The 22,734-nt window shown below is 46.2% G+C and overlaps 1 protein-coding gene across 4 annotated transcripts; it reads right to left on the bottom strand.

Moving 5' to 3' along the window:
• Nucleotides 1-6,991: 6,991 nt before the first annotated feature.
• On the bottom strand, nt 6,992-22,418 carry TNFAIP3 (TNF alpha induced protein 3). 4 transcript variants are annotated; one of them, XM_025865966.2, is made up of 9 exons: nt 22,137-22,418; nt 18,478-18,787; nt 15,055-15,245; nt 14,243-14,390; nt 13,902-14,072; nt 12,891-13,071; nt 10,799-11,718; nt 9,953-10,149; nt 6,992-9,201 (listed from the first exon to the last, which is right to left on the bottom strand). In XM_025865966.2, exons 2-9 carry the CDS (start codon nt 18,770-18,772, stop codon nt 8,917-8,919), a joined length of 2,388 nt encoding a protein of 795 aa, XP_025721751.1. In that variant the 5' UTR covers nt 18,773-18,787; nt 22,137-22,418; the 3' UTR covers nt 6,992-8,916. The 4 variants fall into 4 exon arrangements, with proteins under 4 accessions (XP_025721751.1, XP_073750092.1, XP_073750091.1 ...); XM_073893991.1 differs by lacking the exon at nt 22,137-22,418 and adding an exon at nt 18,888-22,095; XM_073893990.1 differs by lacking the exon at nt 22,137-22,418 and having other exon boundaries at nt 18,478-18,878.
• Between the last annotated feature and the right edge of the window lie 316 nt (nt 22,419-22,734).

Below are 22,734 nucleotides of genomic sequence, written 5' to 3'. Positions count from 1 at the left end.
CCCTGTAAAAAAGACTATTCTTTTTTAACGTCCATTTATTAAATACATTTTTTTTAACCAGCAGTAATTTTGCATGCTTGGCCTTTAGTCTGTTTCAGCTATTAGAAAGCTGGAGATCTCAGTTTCGGATAAGAAAAGGTCAGTTGCCATTTTAGATATTCAGATGTTGAATATTTGAAATATTCTCCACTTTGAATATGGTATTTTAAACAAAATGTAATTTCGGACATGAGTTAGAAAATATAATACTTTGAAAGCTGAGAAACAGCTAATAACATGACAGTTACTTTCCCTTTCAAGTGCCTGCTTTAAAACCCACAACCTGATGTGTTTAAATCCTGAGGAAAATATAAAACAACCACCGGGCTTCTATCTAGTCATTTTAAATTTTCTAAAACTTGAGTTTAAGTCATTTTCTGTTTAAATTTTCTAAAGATGAACATGAAAAGTGTGAAGTGCTAGCTAGCTACTTCCTATTTTCTGACTCATTATTCTACTGGAAAATCTAACTATAAAACTGGAATCCACAGAGAAGCATTATAGATTTGTGAAACATGTTCAACAGTCAACCAACAACATATTAGGTGATTTCACCTTCACAAAACTTGTCGAGGGAGGACACAGGACACCCTGGGCCTTGACGATCTGGGGAGCAAGGACTTGAATGAAGTCTGGGTCCCTAACCCCCGAGCAGAATTGCACTGAATCATAGGACCAAAAGATAAATAGATCAGTATTGTTTTATTTTTTTAATTTTATTTATTTATTTATTTGGGAGAGAGAGAGAGCACAAATGGGGAGGGCGGGCAGAGGCAGAGGGAGAAGCAGACTCCCCACTGAGCAGGGAGCCCGACTTGGGACCCGATTCCAGGACTCTGGGATCATGACCTGCGCGGAAGGCAGATGCTTAACCGACTGAGCCACCAGGCGCCATCATTGTTTTAAAGGCAGGAGGTAGGTAGGTGAGGGGTGGCGGTGGTTGAGGACAGCAAGAGAGGGATTTATTCCACTTCTCTCTTTAGTCATTTCAGGACTCCAAGTCTCTTAATATTAGCAAATTCATGGATGTGTTTGCTATGATTCCTCATGCTGTAAATAATGTCTTCTCTTACTTTGATTCCTGTGTAGACTGACAGCTGGATGTCATTTTAAATATGATAAAATATTATTAGAGTAATATTTGAAAATGTCATGTTAAATCTTATTCTAACGATCTCTAAGGATTTCCCAAGTTACTACCTGTAACTCAAGATTCTTAGGTATTTTTTTTTAAGATTTTTATTTATTTATCAGAGAAAGAGAGAGAGAAAGAGAGAGCACACAAGCAGGGGAAGCGGCAGGCAGAGGGAGAAGAAGTTTCCCTGCTAAGCAAGGAGCCTGATGCGGGACTTGATCCCAGGACCCTGGGGTCATGACCTGAGCTGAAGGCAGACGCTTAACCAACTGGGCCACCCAGGCGTCCCAAGATTCTTAGGTATTAACTGGATGGGAGTTTAGCTCAGAAATAGGAATTTCCTCTGTGAGTTAAATAACCAACCGGTTCAGAAGTGTACAAAGTCATTGGAAGAGACAGACTGTGGCCTAACTGAAGGTGTTGACATGATTAGAAGAAAGTGGGCCAATCAGAAGTTGGGGTAGTGACAAAGAACTGGGAGGGTCTCAAAAGCAGACATAGTCCATCGAAGTACCATGGGCAGGAGACAGCATCCTGGACTCCTGCTGTGTAAGGAAAGAAGACTTGATCATTGGGACCTAGAGATGGGCATATCACAGTATACAGAAGAGTGCATCTGTCTCGTGAACTCAGACACTAGCTCCCCCTGATCTGATTCCAGACTCACCAGGCATCCTAATAAGGATTCTCATGGAGTGAGCCTCTGAGGAGGGGGTGCACTAACCAGAGGGTGCAAGTGTTTGTACCTCTTTGGTAGTAAATTGTTCTCATGTAAATTACCAATACACTAGTATATCTCTGATCTTTGTTAATATGACATTGCCTCTGGAAGATGGAGCTTTTATGCTGAAAAATGCAGTGAATATAGTGATAATCAATGTCACCGATGAGGTTGCAGATGACAAGTTGATCGCCTGCAGATGGCACCACCTGAAGGAAGACACCTGCCTTCTTCAAATGCCCCAGGTGCACGGTGTAATCGTGTTCTCTTTCCTTTGTTGCATCTGTGAAAATAGTGCTCTTTTGGCTACTACTGATTCTAAATCCTGGCTGCGTATTAGATTCACCTGAACTTAAAAAAAATCCAATACCCAAGAGTGCCATCCCAGACCAATTAAAAGTGGACATCTCTGGACATTGGCTTGGTTTAAAAGCCCTCTGGGTGACTCTAATATGTCCTCAGCGATGAGGACCATTAGCTCAGTTACTGACAGAGAAGAACATTTTCTGGTAGGATGAGCGGGGAGAAGTTCCCTAATACATTTTAGAAAACATTTAAGGAGCATTTTACAGTTGAGGAAGCTGAGACTCAGAGAGACAGGAGGTAACTTGCTCAAATTTAAATAATTAACAGGCAATGGAGCCAGGGTTTGAACCTAAAGTTTCTTTTACAAAATATCAAGTTCTTTCTATGATATCTGGGAGAATGCAGTTCATAAGGAAGGACGTCTGCCAGATTCTGGTGAAGGGAGAAGGGAGACGGGAGGGGAAGGCAGAAAGGGCATCCAGAAAGACATCCCAAGAAAAGGCAAAGAGGTATAGAAATTTGCAGGATGATCTCTACAGCTGTCTTCAAAGTGTATGCATACGACTCACTGGGGCATGGCTGGGATATGGTAGAATTTTTTTTTCAGATTTTATTTATTTATTTGAGAGAGAGACAGAGAGTGAGAGAGAACATGAGCGGGGTGAGGGGCAGAGGGAGAAGCAGGCTCCCCACTGAGCAGGGAGCCTGATGTGGGATGTGGGACTCGATTCCAGGATCCTGGGATCATGACCTGAGCCAAAGGCAGATGCTTAACCGACTGAGCCACCCAGGCGCTCCTTGTTTTGGTTTTCTATCTCTTATTTTTATTTTTATTTTTTTGCATGTTTTACAAGGTTCAGGATCCATTGATACAGTAATATATGTATATAATTTATAAAGAAATAAATACACATATAATGGAGTACATTTTCAAAAAATGTTTACTGGTAGGGGCACACAGTCAAAAAAGCCTGGAGTCCATTGTTTAGAGAAGATCTTCTCCACTAGGGCTGCGTGCAGGCCCCTGCCTGGCCATAGGCACTGAATTACTGGTCACAGGCAGGGCACAGATACAAGACATTCTCAAAACATTCTGCAGGGGTTACTGGTGTGGTGATGGCAACCTTGGGTTAAGAATCATTATTCTAGAGCAGAGGTTCTTAAAGTATTGTCTGGAGATCGCTAGGGGTCCTTATGTCTTTGTCAGGGACTCCATGAGGTAAAAAATTATGTTCATAAAAATACTCAGGTGTTATTTACCTTTCCTGTTCTCAGACTCTCCTAAGTGTGCAGTGGAGTTTTCCAGAGGCTCCATGACATGTAACGATATCATCATTTTGGAAGCTAATGGAATGTTTGCTTGTAAACTCTGTGCTTTGATATTTTTTAGTTTTAATTTCTAACCGCTGAGTATAAATAGATATAACACACATAAACAAAAGCTTTTTGGAGTCTTTAATAATTTTTAAGAGTGTAAAAGGGTCCTGAGACCAAAAGGTGTCTTTTCTAGAGAGTACAGAAGAGAGTATATGTCATGAGATATCTATAATAGTGGCAGAAGACAAAAATGAATACTTAAATTGGTTCAAGTCGTCAACAGCCCTACATAACATGTTGGAAATTCAATTTTAAGGGCTTTTGATCTCATCTCAAATGATGATTTAAATCTTTAAAAACATTTTTTTAGAGTGCATTCACAATATATGTATTATTTTACTATTATATTATATAAAACATTAAAAATCACAAAATGTAGGGATTTCAAAACACTGAGGTAAAGATAAGGCAATATTCTAAAATAATTATTTTTTATTAATGGTAAAAACACCTTTTGCTCTCAATAAGAAATAATGAAATCAATAAATATACTTCTTTTTTTTAAATCATGATCTATCATTTTGTGATAAAGCTATTCCAAAGTCTGAGTCTAAGTCCACTTTGTTGTGATCCTTGATGTGAATGACCTCCAGAGCTGGAATGGACACCTACAGAAGATAGAAAAGCAATAGAGAGCAGAAAAGAAAGAAAAAAATTATTGTGCCTCCTTATTCATGATTAATTACATTTCACTCTAGCTACCAACTATGCAATGGTTTTTGTTGAAACTCAGTAAATTCCAGTCCTTGATGTCAATTATTTGGGAGGATGTAGAGCTCTGATGGTATTTTTAATAAATGGGTTCAAAACCTCCTGAAACTCTTCATTTGGATAATTTTTTTTAAAGATTTTATTTATTTATTTGAGAGAGAGAGAATGAGAGATGGAGAGCATGAGAGGGAAGAGGGTCAGAGGGAGAAGCAGACTCCCTGCTGAGCAGGGAGCCCGATGTGGGACTCGATCCCGGGACTCCAGGATCATGACCTGAGCCGAAGGCAGTCGCTTAACCAACTGAGCCACCCAGGTGCCCATTTGGATAATTTTTAAACAGACTAAAAATTGTGGTTTCCAAGCTTAGGTGTGCAGATAGGAAAGTTTATGGGTGGCACGGCTCCATCAGTTTTGGCCATAAAATCACCTAACATGGGATAATTCAAATGTAATTTGTCTCAACAGGCAGGAAGCAAATGCATGCAGGTGTCACTATTACCCCGTCTTAACTGGGCAACTCATAGTTCCTTCAGGACTGCTCAGGTGACAGTGGCCTCTGATGTTGAGAAAGGGAGAGTGCCAGTAGTAACTCATGCATCAAATATTCGCCAAATGACCTCAGAGGTTTCCTACTTTCTTCCTGCACCTCCTGTTGCATGCAGCCAGCTTTGGGAAAGCCATCAGGGAGTTTTAATTAGGGGAGACGCATCACCAGGTCTCTGGTTTACGAGCATATGTGAACAGTAAAGTTATGCGAGAGAGTGGGCTGGAAAGGGGAGAGTGGAGGCAAAAAGACAGAAGGAGACTAGAGCCCACGCCAGGGGGATAGACTCGAGCAGTGAATGTGAGAGACACTTTGGAGATACACTTCGTGAAGTTTGGATGTGCGAGGAGGGGGAAAAAGTCTAGAGTGGCTGGGAAGATAATGCCGTTTTTTTGAGCATGGGAAGAAGGGCGCAGGGATAGAATATTAGGAGTTCAATTTTGGATGATAGGAACTTCACCTTTGTGTGGTATGAGGGTGACATTAGCAGCGCTGGAAGCAAAGATCAGTTCCTCCCAAGTCTTATTTCTCAGCCCTCCTTATGCTGAGGTTCTTGGCCTTTTTGGAAAAATCATCCATTTCTTTGAGACTCTGAAGAAAGCACTGATTGGCTCCATTTCAGAAAAATAATGTACACACCCTGACATAAAATTATGCGTATGCTTTATAAGCCCCCCATCCGCAGAGGCCCATCCCCGACGGGCTCCCTTGCTGTCCTCCAAACCTGCCCTATCTCCCTTTGTGCCATTTTTCTGAGTCAGAGATAATTTGCTAATTATAAGTCACTTCCTATTTTAGAAAGCCTGATGACTTATGGTCAAATGCTTATGTTCATCATGCTGATTGAAGAATTGTCGTTTTTAATGCTGGGTGACAAATGGGAGGAAGAATGGACAAAAGGGGAAGAGGTGAATTTGAGGCTTTATGATGCCTCTGGGTTGGCATTCATGTAGCTCCCACAGGTTGGGACTCGATGGGACACACGGCACCACCTGGGCATGACTCTTGTCTCATTGAACCAGAATTGAATCCAAAGTACATTATAGAAGAACAAGCTGAATGGCACCGTAAGAAAGCAGTCAGCCAAATCCAGAATGTGGGCCCTTCTACAGAACAAATGACCCAACTGCCCCAACAAATTAATAGGATGAAAAATGAAAAGAGAATGTTACAGAATAAAAGAGCCCTAAGCTCTTTTATTGCCAGCAACCCAAAGTAATAGGACTATGTCTGTATAGTGGACAACCCGAGAAGTTCGAGTACATACTTAAGTGTTGGATGACACCACGAATCATTTAGCTAGGTGTAAAAACTGGTAGTTGTAAAAAAAAAGAACAATGATCAGTTAGAGATGCACACTCACGTATTTGTGGGTGTGAGGACACACGTACCTGGGATTTGCTTTGAAATCATCCAGGAAAAGAAAAAAAAAAGAGGGGTTGAAAGATGAAACAAATTTGGAAAAATGCCAATGGTTGTCCAAACCAGATAATGGATACATGGGGGTTCATTATACTCTACTTTCTTGTGTGTTAACATTTCTCACAGTAACTTAATAAAGGATCACGAATGTTTTAGTGAACCGCACTAAAGCACGGTTCTAAAATCTCGCCGATAATCAGAATCTCCTGGGGAGCTTTAAAAACAGTAGATTCCGGGAGGTGCAGTCCTCCTGAATCAGTCTTCTGTGGGTGTGTTTGCATTGGGTAGAAGAATATGTCATTTTACAATTTCCCAGGGCTTTGGTGCTGCCAGTCGTCACAGCCACCACGGCCATCCGTCACCTCTTCTAAGGTCCGACCCAGGAAATCTTACACCAGGCTTCCCTCCTCCCTATTTCTCTTTCCAGGCCTCTCTCTGCTCCTCTCTCCTGCTTTCCTTTCCTGCACTGCATGATGGCCAAGGGCAGGAACCTTTGGAGGGGCACAGGGACCTAATGTCGCCTGGGAACGGGACAGGTGGACCCTTCCCACTCCTGTGTGGGCCTCTGTGTCCCCATGGTTGAACGATGCCCTACCCTCATGTTGTTATAACGTTCGCAAAGTTCTCTTACTACCCGGGGGTGGGGCACGTGTGAAATGAAGCCGTTTGGGAGACACGGCCTTAGTATTTGGGTCTCTTTCTCTCATCATTTGTAAACAGAAGACGTCAAAATCTGTTCTTAAATAATTTATTTTTTAATATTGACTTTTGTGAAAAGTTACACATACTTAGGAAAACTTGAGAGAATCCAACAGAGTAAACAGCTCTCTATTAGGGACAACTAAATGTGCAAATTTCAAATGCTTTCTATAATAAGTATAAATAATTCCATTTTTTCACATTAAGAATGAAAATATTGGTACACACAAAATATTAAAATGTTGACTTTAGAATTACTGGATGAACACTGAAATTTATTTGAGATCTTTAGAAAAAAATTAAGATTTATGTCCAGAAAATAGACTCGGGGCACTCGAGGTGACAAACATGTCAGGTAACACAGGTAAAGGCTGTGTAGAGTTATAGATTGCTAATATTTTCAGGTCATAAGTTCCAGACCCCCCCCAAAAAAATGGCAGCCTTTACCTCTGGGGACAATGTGTTTCCCCCTTTTTTGCTAAAACAGGTATGACAGCAACACAAAGCAAACAAAGAAACTGCAGGCCGAGGACAGAGAGAAATTTCCTTATGCTCATGGTCACAGGGTTTTGCTGTCCCAGCGCTAAGCTGCCACTGGTTGTGAGGTCACTGCCAGGACACAGCGTTAAGACAGCAAATAAAACTGTCATTAAAGGTCACATCGTCCCGGTGACCTTCTCCAATCTCATCCCCATTCCTTCCCAATCTTATCTCTAAGGAGGTAGGATATTCGAGGCGTCTGTCTACTGTGGAGGGTTTTTTTTTTTTTTTCCCCAATCTGGCTAGCAAGAGGCTCTGACCCAAGTTTCATTAAGAAGCCTGAGGTTTTAACGAATATACCTTTGATGCAATTCCTTCTTTCTTAGGGAAGACAACCACAGTACATCAAAGAGACCAAATCCCCAAGGTACTCAGGAACTCGCCTGAAAGAGGACTCAATATGAATATATTATTTCAAGAAGACACTACAGCAAGCACTTTACCCAGAGCAGAAGTCTTCATTTAAATACCCTTGAAGTTTGAAATAAAATAAATAAAGTGAATTACATAGACACAATAGGGAGCTCACTTTAACAAGGCAGCTGGTTGAACTCATGCAAGCTGTATACAGATGGCGCCCCAACAACAACCAGAAAATAGGTTATTATTCAGTCTTCCTACTTAAATCTCTAGGGCAGCATTTCAACATAAAAAAAAAATCCCTCATACATAATATAAGGGTACATTATATATGTACACACTTTTATGCACACCTCAGTTCAGGCTAACTTCTTTAGAAGTGAAGACAGTGATACCCAAAAGGGTCACACATATTCCTACTAGAATATTCTGATTTTTTCCAAGGTGCATACTGTAAAGAGCAGCTGGTTTGCTTTTCAGTGTGAACTGATTCGGTCTCAGCAGCCTCAGAACCACAGTCTGTGGATGGCTCCGTGGCTGCCGTGTCCACGGGAAAGGGACGAGGCAGGGAGGGAAAGACCATTCACCCCTTACACTCTGAATACGTCCGTCCGTCCGTTCTCCCTGAGCTTCCTGAACTTGCGGCCCACAGCCTGCGGGAGGGGCGGGTCAGCTCCATGGCTCGGAGCCCGGCGGCGTGGGGCTGGGCGGGGGTACGGCTCCGGGGTTCCCAGCCCGCCTGACCCAGCGGGTCTTCTCCCTTTTCTCCCGAGATGATGAAGCAGTCCTGGCACACATTCCAAGTCCATGGAGTTCCTGGCCTCCCGTGGGAGGTGAGGAGGAGGAGCCCCCGGCCGGACCGGACGCCATCCGCGGCCAGTCACTGGCCTCGCTCTTGCTCGAAGGCCACCTGGGCAGGCTGGCGGCGACCACGAGCTCCTCTTCACTTCACGGCTGCAAGCCGCCCACAGCTCCCCGCTGCGGCATCGCAGTATTTCGGGGCTAGCACCATGCCGGCTAAGGCTCGAGGGCCCCTAGGGCCGAGGCGGCCCGCCGCATCCGTCAGCCGTACAGCTGCTTGAACTGGAAGCACTCGTTGCAGTAGCCGCTACACTTGGCGTTGCCGAAGTGATCGCAGGCGGGGGCCCGGCAGCGCTGTTTGGGGGGCTCCTCGGGAGCTGGCTCGCCCCGGTGGGCCCCCGCGCCCACTCGCTGCCCGAGGTGCTGGCACTCCATGCAGAGCTCCTCGCTGCGGCAGGCCAGGATGTTCTTGCAGGAGGCCCGGGCACACTTGGGCCTGGAGGCGCTCGCCGTGCTTCGAGGCGCGTCTCTGCGCTGGCTCGACCTCTGAATGGAAAGAGCAGAGACAACTGTTGGCCCCGTTGGTCAGGGAGAGCACCAGGCAATCTTGTCTGATGGCGCGCATGCTACCAAGAACGGTGTGGGGGTGGAGAGCAGCTGCCTGACCCAGGGAACCAGAGCTCCACATGCTGTCTGTGCCCAGGAGCTCCCCAAGCACGCCTGCTCCCAGTCCCATGACAGCAGGCCCGGCCCCACGGAGGCCGAGCGCAACCACCGAGCGGGGCCTGACCCGGAGGCCTGCGACTGCTGGCCCCGCTCGCCTCCCTTGCATTAGTAAGTAATAAGCTGCCCTTCTTGAGATAGAGTCCCCATCCTTCTGTAAACAACAGGAGAGGCATCCATCAGCCAGTCTGCTTTTCTTCTACGCGGCTGTGTGGATGCACCCGTCCTCCCCCTGTCTGTCTCCTGATAAAGGAGTACTTCCCGCAGTCTGCAGCTCGCCCAACCGCCTGTGCTGCTACCACCAATCACCATGTCTCTGTTCGGCATCTGGCTTTTTGCAGACTTGAAGAGGTTTTACTCTATGGCTGACTGGATTTACTTTTTAAATGAATTCTAAAGCACACCCAGGCCATGAAAATCAAGAGTAGCTACTGCACTTCCAGCCCTGGGGGCCACAGTGACTTCTCCCCCCACCACCCCCCTCAGAGTCCTCCCCTGAACTTGGCAGGGAGGGAAGTCTGTCAGAAACAGCGGCTCCAGGAAGGAGGGCTGGCCCAACGGGGAGGGGAAGTACCTCAAGATGTCTCACCAGTTGCTCTTCGGTCCTTTTTGCTTCGTGAAATCTCTGACTCTGAGCTTCGATGAAACACTTCTGACAGTATCCTTCAAACACGGTGCTCCCCAGGGTGCCACATTCCCTGCCCAGGCAGGGGACAGCGTTCTGGAACCTGGGGGCCATGGGACTGGCTTTCGCAGAGGCACTGACAAAATCTAAAAGAGAGGTGGAGCTCATCAGTGCCACGGGTGGTGTCCAAGCAGAGAGCGGAGACACCGCCGTTAGACAGACAGGTTCTGGATACCGGTTAGGGCAGCCTGGGCCGTGCATCCGTGAGCACGGCCTTTTCTAATTCAGCCAAAGAAAAAAACGATAATAATGCCATTATCGACACATCTTTGACTTGACAAAGGTCTCACTTTTGAACATGCTGCACCGGCCAGATATAGTAACAGAACAAGCAGAGCTACGTCAACGGCCTGTCCGTCTGTCCCTCTTTCAAGCGAGAGGTTTCTAAAACCACCCGTGTTTTCTCACAGTGTCAGCGGAAACTTCCCTCTCTCCAGCTACTGCCCTTCCCCTTTGGACTTTTCTCTATTTACACCTACGTGTCCAAAGAAGTCTTGTTTAAACTCCGCCTCACAAATGCCGGATGCTGAATGACCTACAAACTCTATCTACGAGGGGCTGCAGGGCTTTGGAAGGTGGTTTTCCGTGTCTTTGGTCTCCACGTGACCGTCCCTCTGGCTCGGCCGCACTCTCCCCCACGGCCCAGAGGGGCTGCTTTCTTGCAGCGCGGAAGCAAAACTGCCCCTAGCCCAGGGGTTTAGAAACGGGGGTTAGGAAATCCCTCGTTTCACTCACGTTTGTTTTCTCTGTACTCGATGAAACACAGCGTGCAGAAGCCTTTGTTTTCTGGAGTCCCAAAATACATGCAGCCGGCTTTTCTGCACTTGCTCGTCCCCGTCCCATCCCCTGGAGTCCGCGTGGCCTGAGAGAGGCAGCCGGAGGGAGCCTCGGTCCCGGCTCTGTGGCAAGAATGTGGGGAGAGACTCTGGATGAGCTGCGAGGGGTCTGACTTGGACCTCTGGTGACAGGAAGGAGGGATGCTGGAGTTGAGGCCCGAGGGGGGCTCTGCCGTAGTCCTTTTGAAGCAAGTACTGCAGATTCCATTAAACGTCCTGGTGACGTCCTGCAGGCAGGCTCGGCACTTACCGGGGTCCAAGTGCCTCGTGCTGTCCGAGGGGTGGCCCGCGTTCAGCTGCCGGGCGTTGTGGCAGCGCTCACAAAATCCATTGTGCTGCACATTCAGCGTGAAAGGGCAGCCGGGGCTCCTGCACTTCATAGCAGTGGTCTCGCTGAACAGGAAGAGACTGGGCGCCGTCGGAGGGGCCGAACGAGGCCCCCCAGCTGGCTCCTCGGGGCTCCAGCCCATGGGCTCATAGGCCTCGCCCCGGGAAGCCCCGAGGGCCATGCCAGGGAGCGCCTCAGGGCCTGGCTTGGAGTGCAGCTTTGAGGATTTGCTTTGGGTCTTTTGCCGCCTCTCTGAGCACTCGTGGCACAGCGGCTGCGTGTTCACCGACATGAAGAAAGGACAGTTGGGGGTTTCACATTTTATGTCCATGAGAGAAAGCTGTGGAATGGAAGGTTCCAAAGGATTCTGAGCATGCATCTCTCTCCGCTCCTGCTCATTGTTCTCCTGCCATTTCTTGTACTCGTGCTGGACAAGTTCAAAGTAATCATCTACCAGATTTATTTCTTTGGGTAAGTTGGCTTCATCTAGCCTAAAGACCAAAAGGAAAAATATGAGACCACACACAAACACGGACACGCACACAAACACGGACACACACAGACACACACACGATTTCACATCATGAGCTCACAGGGCAAACTTTTAGAATGTGGATTCTGGCAATAACTTGATAACCACTCATTGAAATGCAGGCCTATGATAAAAGAGTCTGCACCTCCAATATAGCACAGTCCAATACTGCTAAGAAGATTTCACTATTTCAAAAATCACAGTCTTATTTAATCAACCTTGGTCCACCCCAATTACTGGTAATTCCAAAGAGAGGGCTATTCTGGGGATGCCTCTACACTTGGATTACTCTATTCCTCTTTTAAAAAGTCACTTTTATTTTTCAACTTCTCTGAGATCAAAGTTCTAGTAAAACATTACATAGGCTGTTCATTTGGGACTCGTCTACGTTGTAGTTCAAACTACTTTGGGACCCTGTTGCCTATATCTTGCTGTTATTAATCTTAAACTCGCGCCTGGTTTCTATCAGCATGGACTGCCCCGCGCAGTGACTAAGCAGCAGACACACCCACAGGCGCTGTCCACTGACTTCTGAGCCTCTGTCATGTGTCCACCTCCGCCTTGAGAAACTGATCCTCCTATGCCTCCGTGGTCCCCTCCGGTGTATTTCAAAGTCCTTATGAACAGGCATCTCTCCAACATAAAGCCAGTGTTAAAGATCTGGATAGCTGCACAACGCACACTCTGGCTCTCTCTTCCACTTTCCATGTGGCAAAAATCATACGGCTGCCACATAAACACATTCTACAACCCCAATTGTGTCTGATGTGTCTGTCCTTTCCAAGAAGCCAAGAGAAAAAGGTTTTTGTTTCCAAGAATTTTCACTTGCTAGCCTAGTACTAGGGCAATTAAACAAAACACAACAAAACTATTCTTGGTTTAATATACTTAAAAGCCACAATTCTGACTGTCAGCATCCAGATACGCAGGAAAGTCACCATGGAGAAATTACTCGTTCCCACGTGAAACCCAAGTTAGTACGGCCTCCGGTCATCCTTTCTGTCTGACTGACACTGGAGGAAACTAGCTTCAAACAACTTTATGGTTGAGCTCTGGGGTGGCATCAGCTTATGTGGCGGAAGTAAAAGCAGTTGAAGATGACAAAGGGCGGCACTAAGGATTAACTCTTACTTTGCGGCATTGATCAAATGGGTGGTGCCATGGTCCCAGCCTTGGACAGGGATTTCAATCACCATCAAGTACTCTTTCAAGAGCTTTTCCTTCATCTCGTTTTCAGGATCCGTCAAAAAGTGAACTTTTAAGTCTTCAAATCTTCCTCGATCTCTGTTAACCAGTGGAACAGCTCGGATTTCTGAGGGAAAGAAAGAACACATAAGCAACACATGATTCTACTAAATGAGATTATGTGTGAGGCCGCATATATAATGATCTCACATTTCGAAAACACAGAAAGAATACAATGAAAGGGTACAAAAGTATCACCTAGCCGCTGTCAAACTCAGATGGGAAAACAAACTATTCTAAACTCTAACATAAAATGCTTTGTTCTGGAAGCTCAGAGAATATTAGGCAGCCTGGGGGCAGTGGATCTTGCTGGGTAAATCGCCACACTTCAGAACCAGAATGATATGAGTCTGAATTCTGACTTTGTCACTATCAAGCTCTGTGACATCAGGCAAGTTACTGAACCTACTTCTCTGAGCTTCAAGGGTCTCATCTGTAAAACAAGACACCCAGTGCTTACAGTCCATAGGGATGCCGTGAGGATGAAATGAAATGCTATAACGTCCCGAAAGCACTTTGCATCCTGCCTCTTCCACTGGAAGCTATCATAATAATAGCTAACCTGACAGACATTTTTACCTGCTCCATGCCAGGGCTCTGCATGCCTTACTCTGTCATACAGCAAAGGGTGGTAGTCACATGTATGCCTAGATTTCCTACTGGCAACTAAGCTGTGGAAAGTGCTTTCCAAGCCATACCCAAACATAGTGCGTACAGGGATTACTGCCACTGCATTACTGCTGCTAATCAAGCATGTGACAGAACACTGTAGTCACATAAAAATAATTAATAAACATAAACGAGGCTATTGCCAGAAAAGCCCGATGTTCAGTGGGAACAGGGCGTCCCAGTATCTACCAGCAGTTACAAATGCGAATCCATGCACAGTGTTCTCACCAGGTCCGCTGTCCTTCAGGGTCACCAGGGGTACAAAGTGCTGGCTGTCGTAGCCGAGAATGATGGGGTATCGGTAGCACTCCTGAGCTGGCCAGTGGAGAGGCAGGTAAATCCCTCCCACCTTCAAGGGAGCAAAATTGGAACCCGATTCCAAACTTCTCAGCATTTTGTCTGTTCAGGGAAAGAACAAGAGCAATAAGGCCCTCAGGTGATTTTCATCAAATTCCCTTCAGCTACTATTGTCCGTCGTGACTCAGGTAGCCTCGCTTTTTCCCTAAGAGCTAAAAGCATGGAAGCCGACCAGCACTCAAATACAAATAAGCAATCTGCAGGCATCTCACCTGAAATGACAATGATTGGCCTTCTGAGGATGTTGCAAAGGACAAATATGTGTATTTCTTCCAGTGAGTTATACTGAAGTCCACCTCGGGCCACGGGTGTGTCTGTGGATGCCATTTTGACAAGGCTGTCCCATTCATCGGTCCAATTCTAAGGGAAGTGGGTAAAGGGAAAATCATGATTGAATGTACTATGCATTAAAAACTCAGTCTGACTTCGCTCTACAATTATTCATTTATATAACTCTGCTTATTTTTCCCCTTTCTGGAAATCATCATTCAAATGATCACCCTTTTTTCCCCATTTTGGTTTTCTTCCTTTACTTTTTTCCCAACTATAAGGCCAACTTAAAAGCGGGGAAAGATGGGGACAGCACCTGCTTTCAAAAAAATCCCTCATGAGGCATAACAACAAAGCCCCTTATCCAAATGTGCATAACAATTCCAAGCCTGTGACTGAGAAGGGGGAGCCCCATGTCTGAATTTGATTGGCAGGCTCAGTAAAGCATGCAAAGGACAATCACATTGGAAAACAACCAAAACATCACAGGAAAGGCCATGAGCAGAAGCCCTTCTGCTAAAAGGAAGAGATCCACAGCTGGGAATCTGCTGCCTGGAAACCTCGTAGCGGTGACAAAAGCCTCAGGTTCATCCCACAGGGAGGTTTCTGGTGTTTTCCATGGACTGTGCTTTGCTTAGCCAAGTTCATGTGACCTAGTAAATCATGTGCTCCTTGAGAGCAGGGGCTGGCCCGAGAGACCCTTTCCCCACCACGGAGCTCTAGCGACAGGCACTCAATGGGGAACAAAACATACCCGAGTGTCGTAGCAAAGCCCCGTTTCCACAAATTCCTGAGACTTAAGAGACTCCAGCTGCCAGCGGAATTTAAAGTTGCGTGTATCCGTCTCCTTGAGAGTGCTGAAGAGTGCCTTCCTCAGGACCAGGTCTGTGTCCTGAACACCCCACATATACTGAGAAGCAGCATGCATGAGGCAGTTTCCATCACCTGAGGACAGAAGCCACACACATCAAAGGCCTCGCAAAGGTTTTTTAGAATGCACTAGCCCTGCTGCCTAGTAGGGGGGACCCAAAGGGGCATGTGAGAGATACAAGTGGTTTATTTTCTTAGTCCAACAGCCAACTGAGAACATTTCACAAGGTGATGACAGCTTTAAGGAAAAAAGAAAACACTCTTTTCACTCTTATTTTTAATGACTGACAACAACAGAGCAAAGGGGCGAGGGACTGATTATCAGGGGACCTTGGTTCTAGCCTGGCTTGCCCTAACTGGTTTAGGTGTGACCTTGGGGGAAATTCCTCCGCTTCTGAGTGTTTTGTTTTGTTTTTTTTTTTCTCTTTGTGAAATGAGGGTATTGGATCTCTAAAGTCCATTCCGTTCTAGCATTCCTTGATGTCTTGGCCAAGACACTGGCACTATCACTCTGTGGCTCTAGAGGGAACAGACAGGGTAATAGGCATAAGCCAGGAAGCTGGCTTGGCTCCGTTTACTAGACAGGGACGGTCTCTGGCTATGACTCAGTGGTAAATGACTTGACCATTCCACTGAGGCCTCTGGGGCCTGGGAGTTTCCTCTCCTGGTTTATGAAGTGGGATCAAGAACACTGCATTACCTTCTCAGCCTGCCTTTGAGCATTGGGAGAAACAGGTCTAATTTTACTCCATTAATTTGTTACTTTCACAGGTTAAAACCCACAATTCAAGAGACTGCCTTTTTTCCAACCCCCAAACAATAAACATTTGGGGGGAATGTTTAATACCAAAAAAGTCAACTCCTTAATATCTTGTGGCCAAGTGCACCACTGTTTTTATAAAGAAGAGTTCAACTGTTTTCTTACATTACTCTACAAGTAGGGTTTATCAACATTTTTTGAAATTTCTTATCAACTCTTTAGAGTCAAACTGTAAAAAAAAACAAAAACAAAAACAAAACAACAAAGAAAACCCCTCAAGCATTTATATCCACAGCTCATATCCCTGCAATTCATACATACGGAAAGATGAGCTAAGTAAGTATTCACAAGAATGAACAAAAAAAAAAGATCGCTCAGCCTTTTGTCTTGGCAGAAGTGTGGCAACGATTGCATTCTGTTGAAATTTCCCCTTTGCAAAATCTAGAGCAAAGATAAGGCTTTTTTTTCTTCTTCTGGTGCTTACTTTCAGTTCTTTATTGAGATGCACCAGTACAAAATTCCCTAAGCAACATCTGGAATTCCCCAGCGCTAAGTTATTTGACTAGCAATTGAGCAACAGCTATTGTACTTTTTGTTCTGGTGTGTAGACATTTAAACTGCTAAGGGCGCCCTGGACTTTCCAAGTGGGTGTGGTCAGGGTGAGCTGGAATAGGGCTACTCATTATACAAGTGAAATCGCGGCAGCCAATAGACGCTGGAATTTTTCACATCAAGTTTCAATTTTATGCCACCTACTCCCTTCCTCATTCACCGCAGTCTCATATCCTCAAATGCAAACTTGTGAATCACCCCCTCCCCAAACAGACCACTGACTCTGTAGAACCCTCCTAGAGGAGAAGGGTTTAAAAAAAAAAAAAAAAAAAAGTGCTTAATAAAAGCCAGAGAGTAGAAGTCCCTTTTCTATTCCCCCTCCCCTAAATATCTTTTTTTTTTCCTTTTCCAGGATTTTAAGGAATTTTCTTGAAAAGGGGGACATAAAGAGGATCTGAGCCTCCACATTTCTATAGCCCAGAAAATGTTATCAAGACGCACTTGCTTTTGTAGCTTTATTTGTAGCATGAATCCTTGTTGACTTTAATGACATATCTTTGCAAAACAAGTGTTTACTATTTATAGCCACTGTTTTCTTAAAGGAGTAGTTCAACCTAAAATGTCACTTAATTCTGTTAATGATAAGAAGGTTTTCCTCTTCCTACCACATCTCTAGTTTGGCAGAATCTCTCTGTTTCCAACTCTCCCAGAGTTCACTCAGTTTCTTTTTTGTAACAAAATGGGAGACAGTTAAAACCACAACTGTCAGGAATATAAACCTCTTGATGATGACTTAACATAATTACCCACTTCTATGCATCACTTGATTTAAGGCCAAGAAAAATGTAAACACTAGCTCTCCCCAGTTTTCATTCTACCTTTGTTTCTAAGAATCTGTGCTTCAAAAGTAGAGGCAAGATGTTGAAGTAATGCACAAGATACCCCCCACCCCCCGGAACACCGCAAAATACGTATCTCAAATCACTCCACACTACCCAACTCAAAAATGGCCAAAGTTAATGTACCAACTAAGTTAATTAATACTCTTATCCTCTCATTGTCAACAAGGATTTCTGTGCTTGGATGTATTATTTTGATTGAGGTGGTCTTAAAGAAGAACTGTTACTTATGTAAGAACCTGATTCATGCCCTCATCTCGACTGTAAGCATTTAATTGATCATGGACAGTCTACTTGCTTCTTGTAATAATTAGCAACATTAGAATGTAGGATTTTGTATCTGCATGAAACAGTGTGCTTGGATGTGGCCATGATACACACACTCTTGCTGAAAGGAAATAATCAAAAACACAAAACAGTAAAGTTTAGAACAGGAAATAGCTACTAGGGGTAAAGGGCCATTGGGCAGATACACAGAGATAGCAAGAAATTCAGAACCAGGGATTCCTAAAAATAATGAAGTAAAGGTCTAAAGTCTGTGCTAAAAATCTCAAGTATCTTTCTACTTCATGTCACGGGACCCAAACCAACAGAACCTAGGTAAGGGGAAGGCAGACAACAGCCATTCACTGGCTAAGCCCTAAAATGCCATCAATTCAAGATGTGTAAGGTCATCATTAGGAGCATTTTCTAATGATAGTGGGAAACAATAGTAATAACTAGTTTTCACACCACGCTTTCCTTTTGAACTTAAAGCCTTTTAATGTTTCCATTACTGGCCAGGAAAGGGTATCTTACAAATGATTACACAAACAGCCACAAAAATTAGATACATAAGTCCTCCAGTGGGAGGCACGGTGTTTAGAAATGCATTCCTCAAGCCTCAGTGGCTCTGCTCTCTAATACGCACAATTGCAAAATATCCTTCATAAAAATACTGGCAAAACAAGCTTGCTTTTATCACATACCTTCTATAGAGTATTCTATACTAAGGGGTCTATGCTCTCAAGAGACTGAGTCTGGGCCAGCGCTATTACTATTTAATGAATGGGGACCCAGCACCGTGGGGGCCAAGCCTTAGACAAAAGCTTCTTACCATTCGTTTTCAGTGCCACCAGCTTCCTGACTTCTCGACACCAGTTGAGCTTCTTCTGGCTTTCGAGGGAGGCCTGGATGTTTCTGTCAATGAGAGCTTTGTGGATGATCTCCCGAAATTGTGGGCAAAACTGGCAAGTTCTGAACATTTCTAGTGTGTATCGGTGCATGGATTTAAAATGGTGAATGATCCCATTGGTAGGCTTAAATATGTCTTCTGGAGTTCTCTCTCGTATCTTCACAGCTTTCCGCATGTTGCTCAAATACAAAGCCTGGGGAAGGAGTTGTTCAGCCATTGTGCTCTGCAACACCTGAAGAGGAGGGGAGAAAAACCCATTCCGTTAGCCCAGCTTTGATACCACTCCTATATACCTGCCTGCAGGAAACCCCAGTGTTTGATCTTGTCATTACCCTAATCTGTAGGCAAAAGATCTTAGTCACCTCCACTCCCAGGATACGAGCTGGCCCCCAAGATTAACTCACACTGGACTGTTGTAAGTTACATCACTTTTAAAGATTAGTCTAAACAAGAGAAGGAAGGCGGGGGGGTGGGTACTGAGGAGGAGGGGAATAACCCGTGTTTTCAGTAACGTTTGTCAGGGAGCCAAGCCTATCTGTCAGCACCAGGTACTGCACCTCATAACCAACAAGCTTCCACCTCGTTCTCATGCCCCCCTGACACAGCCACTGGGTGTTAGGAGCTCTGAATGCCAGTGACGGCCACAAGGCAGCCCTGACAAGTCTGTAGGCTCCTCCCCTAAGACCACTGCTCAGCAACCCTTGCTCTCAGGCAAAGCTTTGATTTATCTCTTCTAAGCCCTCCCTCACTTCCTATACTGCAAAGTAAATGTTTTATGAAAAATCTGGCGATTTTATGTTGTCACCTAGGCTGCTGCTTAGAGTCTCCTCTTTAGCCCCAAAGAGAAATATTTATACAGAGCTCCTTTATAAAATGTATTATAATACTTATAAAGGTTAAAACTGAATATGTTATAACCAATGAAAAAGCCTATTTCCAGTAAGATGCTTTGCAATTTTAAGAGCAAACAATAAGTCTTTCGGAACCTCTCCATTGAACTTCACAACATCAGAATGAGAAATAGAATTATAACAATAACAGAAGAATAAATTTTACGCTTCCAAGAGCAGGCATCAGAGTTCCATTATTCCAACTCAACTGCCAACCACATTTATTATCATCCTCCAGGTACCGACACTCAGATGCATTTCCCACCCTGTCTTCACCCTGAGATCTTCAAGCATAATCCACTGGTGGAAGGAAATAAAAGTCTGGAAGCAGGCAAGGAAAGATGGCCAGGGGGACACTCAGGACAAATGAAGGAAGCAGGGGGCAAAACACAGCATCTACAACCCATGCCAACAGCCTGGGATGTTGTGAATTGACGCAACCGGGATCCTTGCAGTGTGGAGATGTGTGGAAAGCCAGATGTCGTTCACAAGCTTTAGCAGGGTGCCTCACCATACATCTTGGTTTCCAAGATGAAGACAAAGATGGCTTCAGAGCACGAAGATATTCCCTAGGAAGTTTCATGGCGATTGTTAATCTCCTTCCTGTATCACACTATTCGCCAGGGCAAGCTTTTAGTTGAGGAAGACCTTAAACCTATGCAAGAGTGAGAAGAAACCTAGATTTTTAGGAAAGCCACTGCTAGGTGGGTCTAGGCTCTCTTAAAGCCGTTAATAAAGTGGTTTAAATTCTTGCAATGCACTCAAAGTAGAGAAGTTGGACTAGATGACCCCAAGGTTGCTTTCTCGTGATAGTTTTGGATCAGGACTCCTAATCTGCTTGCCAGTGAGGCTTGGGGGAAGTAATTCTCTGGGTCAGTTGGTAATTTTTCCTCTGCCATCAGACATTCCCTGAAGGTGGAAGTGGGCAAAATTACAGCAGGATCGCAAGCACAATGAGGGGATAAAAACAATACACCCATTTCCACTTTGTGGCATGGCCAGCATCTTGCAATATCACCCATTCATATGTCCATCACTCAAAAAGCACGACCTGACCACCTACTGAAGGTTGAGGGCCATGCTTGACACTGGGTATAAAAATCCAAGATGACCTTATTCCCCATCTGCAACCAAGGCAAAAGAAGTACAGGTCCTGCTCAGGTTCCACGCCATCCAGGGCAGAGGGCTTTGCCCAGACGCCAGATCTCCCAGCACCTGCCCCTCGCTATTCCCACAACACCACCCCTGCGGCTGCTGGGCTTGCTGCTCTCAGACGGGAAGAGGCGGGAAGTGAAAAGATTTGAAACAAGTGAGGTGTTGCCTTTTTGTTTTTCTGAGTCTTCTATTATTCTCTTCTCACTTAAAGATCTTTCAGCCAAGACCTCAAATGGTGAGTTGTAAGCCCTAGGCAAGACATGCAAATGTCAGTACCAGATAGCCCAGGGTCATCTTCATAGGTTTAGCCTTGCACAGATTGCAGAACCGTCTCCTTACAAAAATCAAAACCCACCCTCCAAATTCCCAGTTCTCGTTAAGATTAAAGAATAAATGTTCCTGACCTATGACTGTAACGTCCTTACAGGTACAGACATATGCTATCACCCTTAACATTTCCTTTACATTTTTTACCTCACTGACTTTTTATCAACAAAAGCCTCATCACATTTTTGGAAGGTATCCCTCCGAAACTTCGCAAATTGTACAAAGAATCGCAAAAATCAAAGAAGCACCTTAGACAATGAGAATGGAGCAGTGACCGGCTGCTCAATAATTGGGGACACTCACGCTACGGTCCAGAGGACTGGTGAATGAACAATAGTGCTCCCCACATGCTGCCCTGAGACCCTTGACCAGACACCAGCTTTCCAAGGAAAGAAGATCAGACGCAGGGAGAACTGAAAACAAAGAGGTCTCAAAAGAGCTGAGCTCCTTCCTTACTTAATACCACTGCTTTCCTGAGAGGCCAGGTGGCAGGATGTGGGACGCCCCGGGGGCTGACAAAGACTGTCTGACTGTGGGGTAGGGGCTGGGGCAGGAGCCTGCAGATCACTGTAAACTGGAGCACCCGAAAAGCAGGCCGACGACCCACTTTAACATGCACACTTCTCTTCCACTGCAGCGACTGAAGATCAGCACTGTCCCTCGACCCCACCCACCTCCCTGCACTTCACTCCAAGCGTCTGCAAGCTGTCCCTGGACAGGCTGGCTGGCGGAGTCCCCCACCCGCGCCGGGTTTTGTGCTCTCCGCGACATGCCACCGGCGATGGGCTGCTGCTGCACAATCTTGTAAGAAGCCACAGTGGTTCTGCAAGGTCTACGTGTCCAACAGCATCCAGAGCTCGATTTAAAAATACAAAAGGCACGAAAAGGAGCGAAACCCCAAGGACCACCCGACCTAGGAGTCCGGAGGCTCCTCGCCAGCAGTCGGCTGCAGCTTAAGTTCTTGGCAGGATTTAAAAGGAACAGCTGGCTGGAGGATTCCAGAGCTGTCACCCCAACATCTGGCGCGGCGACCTCGACTCCTAGCATTTCAAACCTACAGTGGGCACCGACGGCCAACAAACTCCCCTCCAGGACCGCTGCAAAACCCAGGCCAGGTAGACGGGGCCAGCCCGCGAGTCGCCGCCAATTACGCATCCGCAGCTCCACCGCGGGAGCCAGTGGCAGACGGCAAGGGGACGCGGCGGTTACCTGTCCCGGCCGCGCGATCCTCTTCCGAAGTCCTAAGTCCAGGTCAGGGCAGGCGCGCGCCGCAGGTGGGGATCGGGGCCGCACGGAGGAGGCGCCCCATGGACGCCGGGGCTCGGCGTTCGCTCGCTGGCTGGGTCGGCCGGGGGTGTGGATCGCGCCCGCTGCCGCCCGCCGCCGCCGCCGCCGCCGCACTTGTCCCGGCGGCTGCTGTCACAGCTCCGCCCCCACGGGCTCCGAGTTCGCTGCACTTGGCCCGCTGCGAAGACTGCAGACTGCCAGTTCTCTTTTTCCCTTTCTGTTTTACCGCCGGCGGAGAGCGGGGATTTCCACCCAGGGACTTTCCAGTCACGTGACGCCAGGCCCGGCGCCGAGAGCCGGGGGCCCGCCGGCCGCCAGGGGGCGCAGGAGGGCGCGGGAGGCGCGGGAGGCGCAGGAGGCGAGCGGCGCCCCGCCCCGCTCCGCTCCGCCCCGCCCCCCGCGCGAGAAACTCCTGAGCCCCGCCCCCGGGTGTCCCCGCGTGAGTCACCTGGGCATTTCGGAAGCTAGCCAAACGTCACGTCCATGTGGAAATCGCGGTGATGGGAACTGGAAATGAAAT

Source organism: Callorhinus ursinus, unplaced genomic scaffold (assembly GCF_003265705.2).
Source record: "Callorhinus ursinus isolate GAN/ISIS: 27379988/994484 unplaced genomic scaffold, GSC_fseal_2.0 scaffold6, whole genome shotgun sequence".
NCBI classification, from domain to species: Eukaryota; Metazoa; Chordata; class Mammalia; order Carnivora; family Otariidae; genus Callorhinus; species Callorhinus ursinus.
The sequence above is the reverse complement of the archived record's forward strand: the minus strand, read 5'-3'. Positions and strand labels throughout refer to the sequence as shown.

Coding starts and splice junctions, on each gene's coding strand:
- TNFAIP3 (XM_025865966.2), bottom strand. CDS start 18,772: ATGGCTGAACAACTCCTTCCCCAGGCTTTGTATTTGAGCAACATGCGG. Junction 13,072..13,901: donor CCTGAAGGACAGCGGACCTG/GTGAGAACACTG, acceptor TCTTTCCCTCAG/AAATCCGAGCTGTTCCACTG. Junction 9,202..9,952: donor AACTGGTGAGACATCTTGAG/GTACTTCCCCTC, acceptor CTTTCCATTCAG/AGGTCGAGCCAGCGCAGAGA.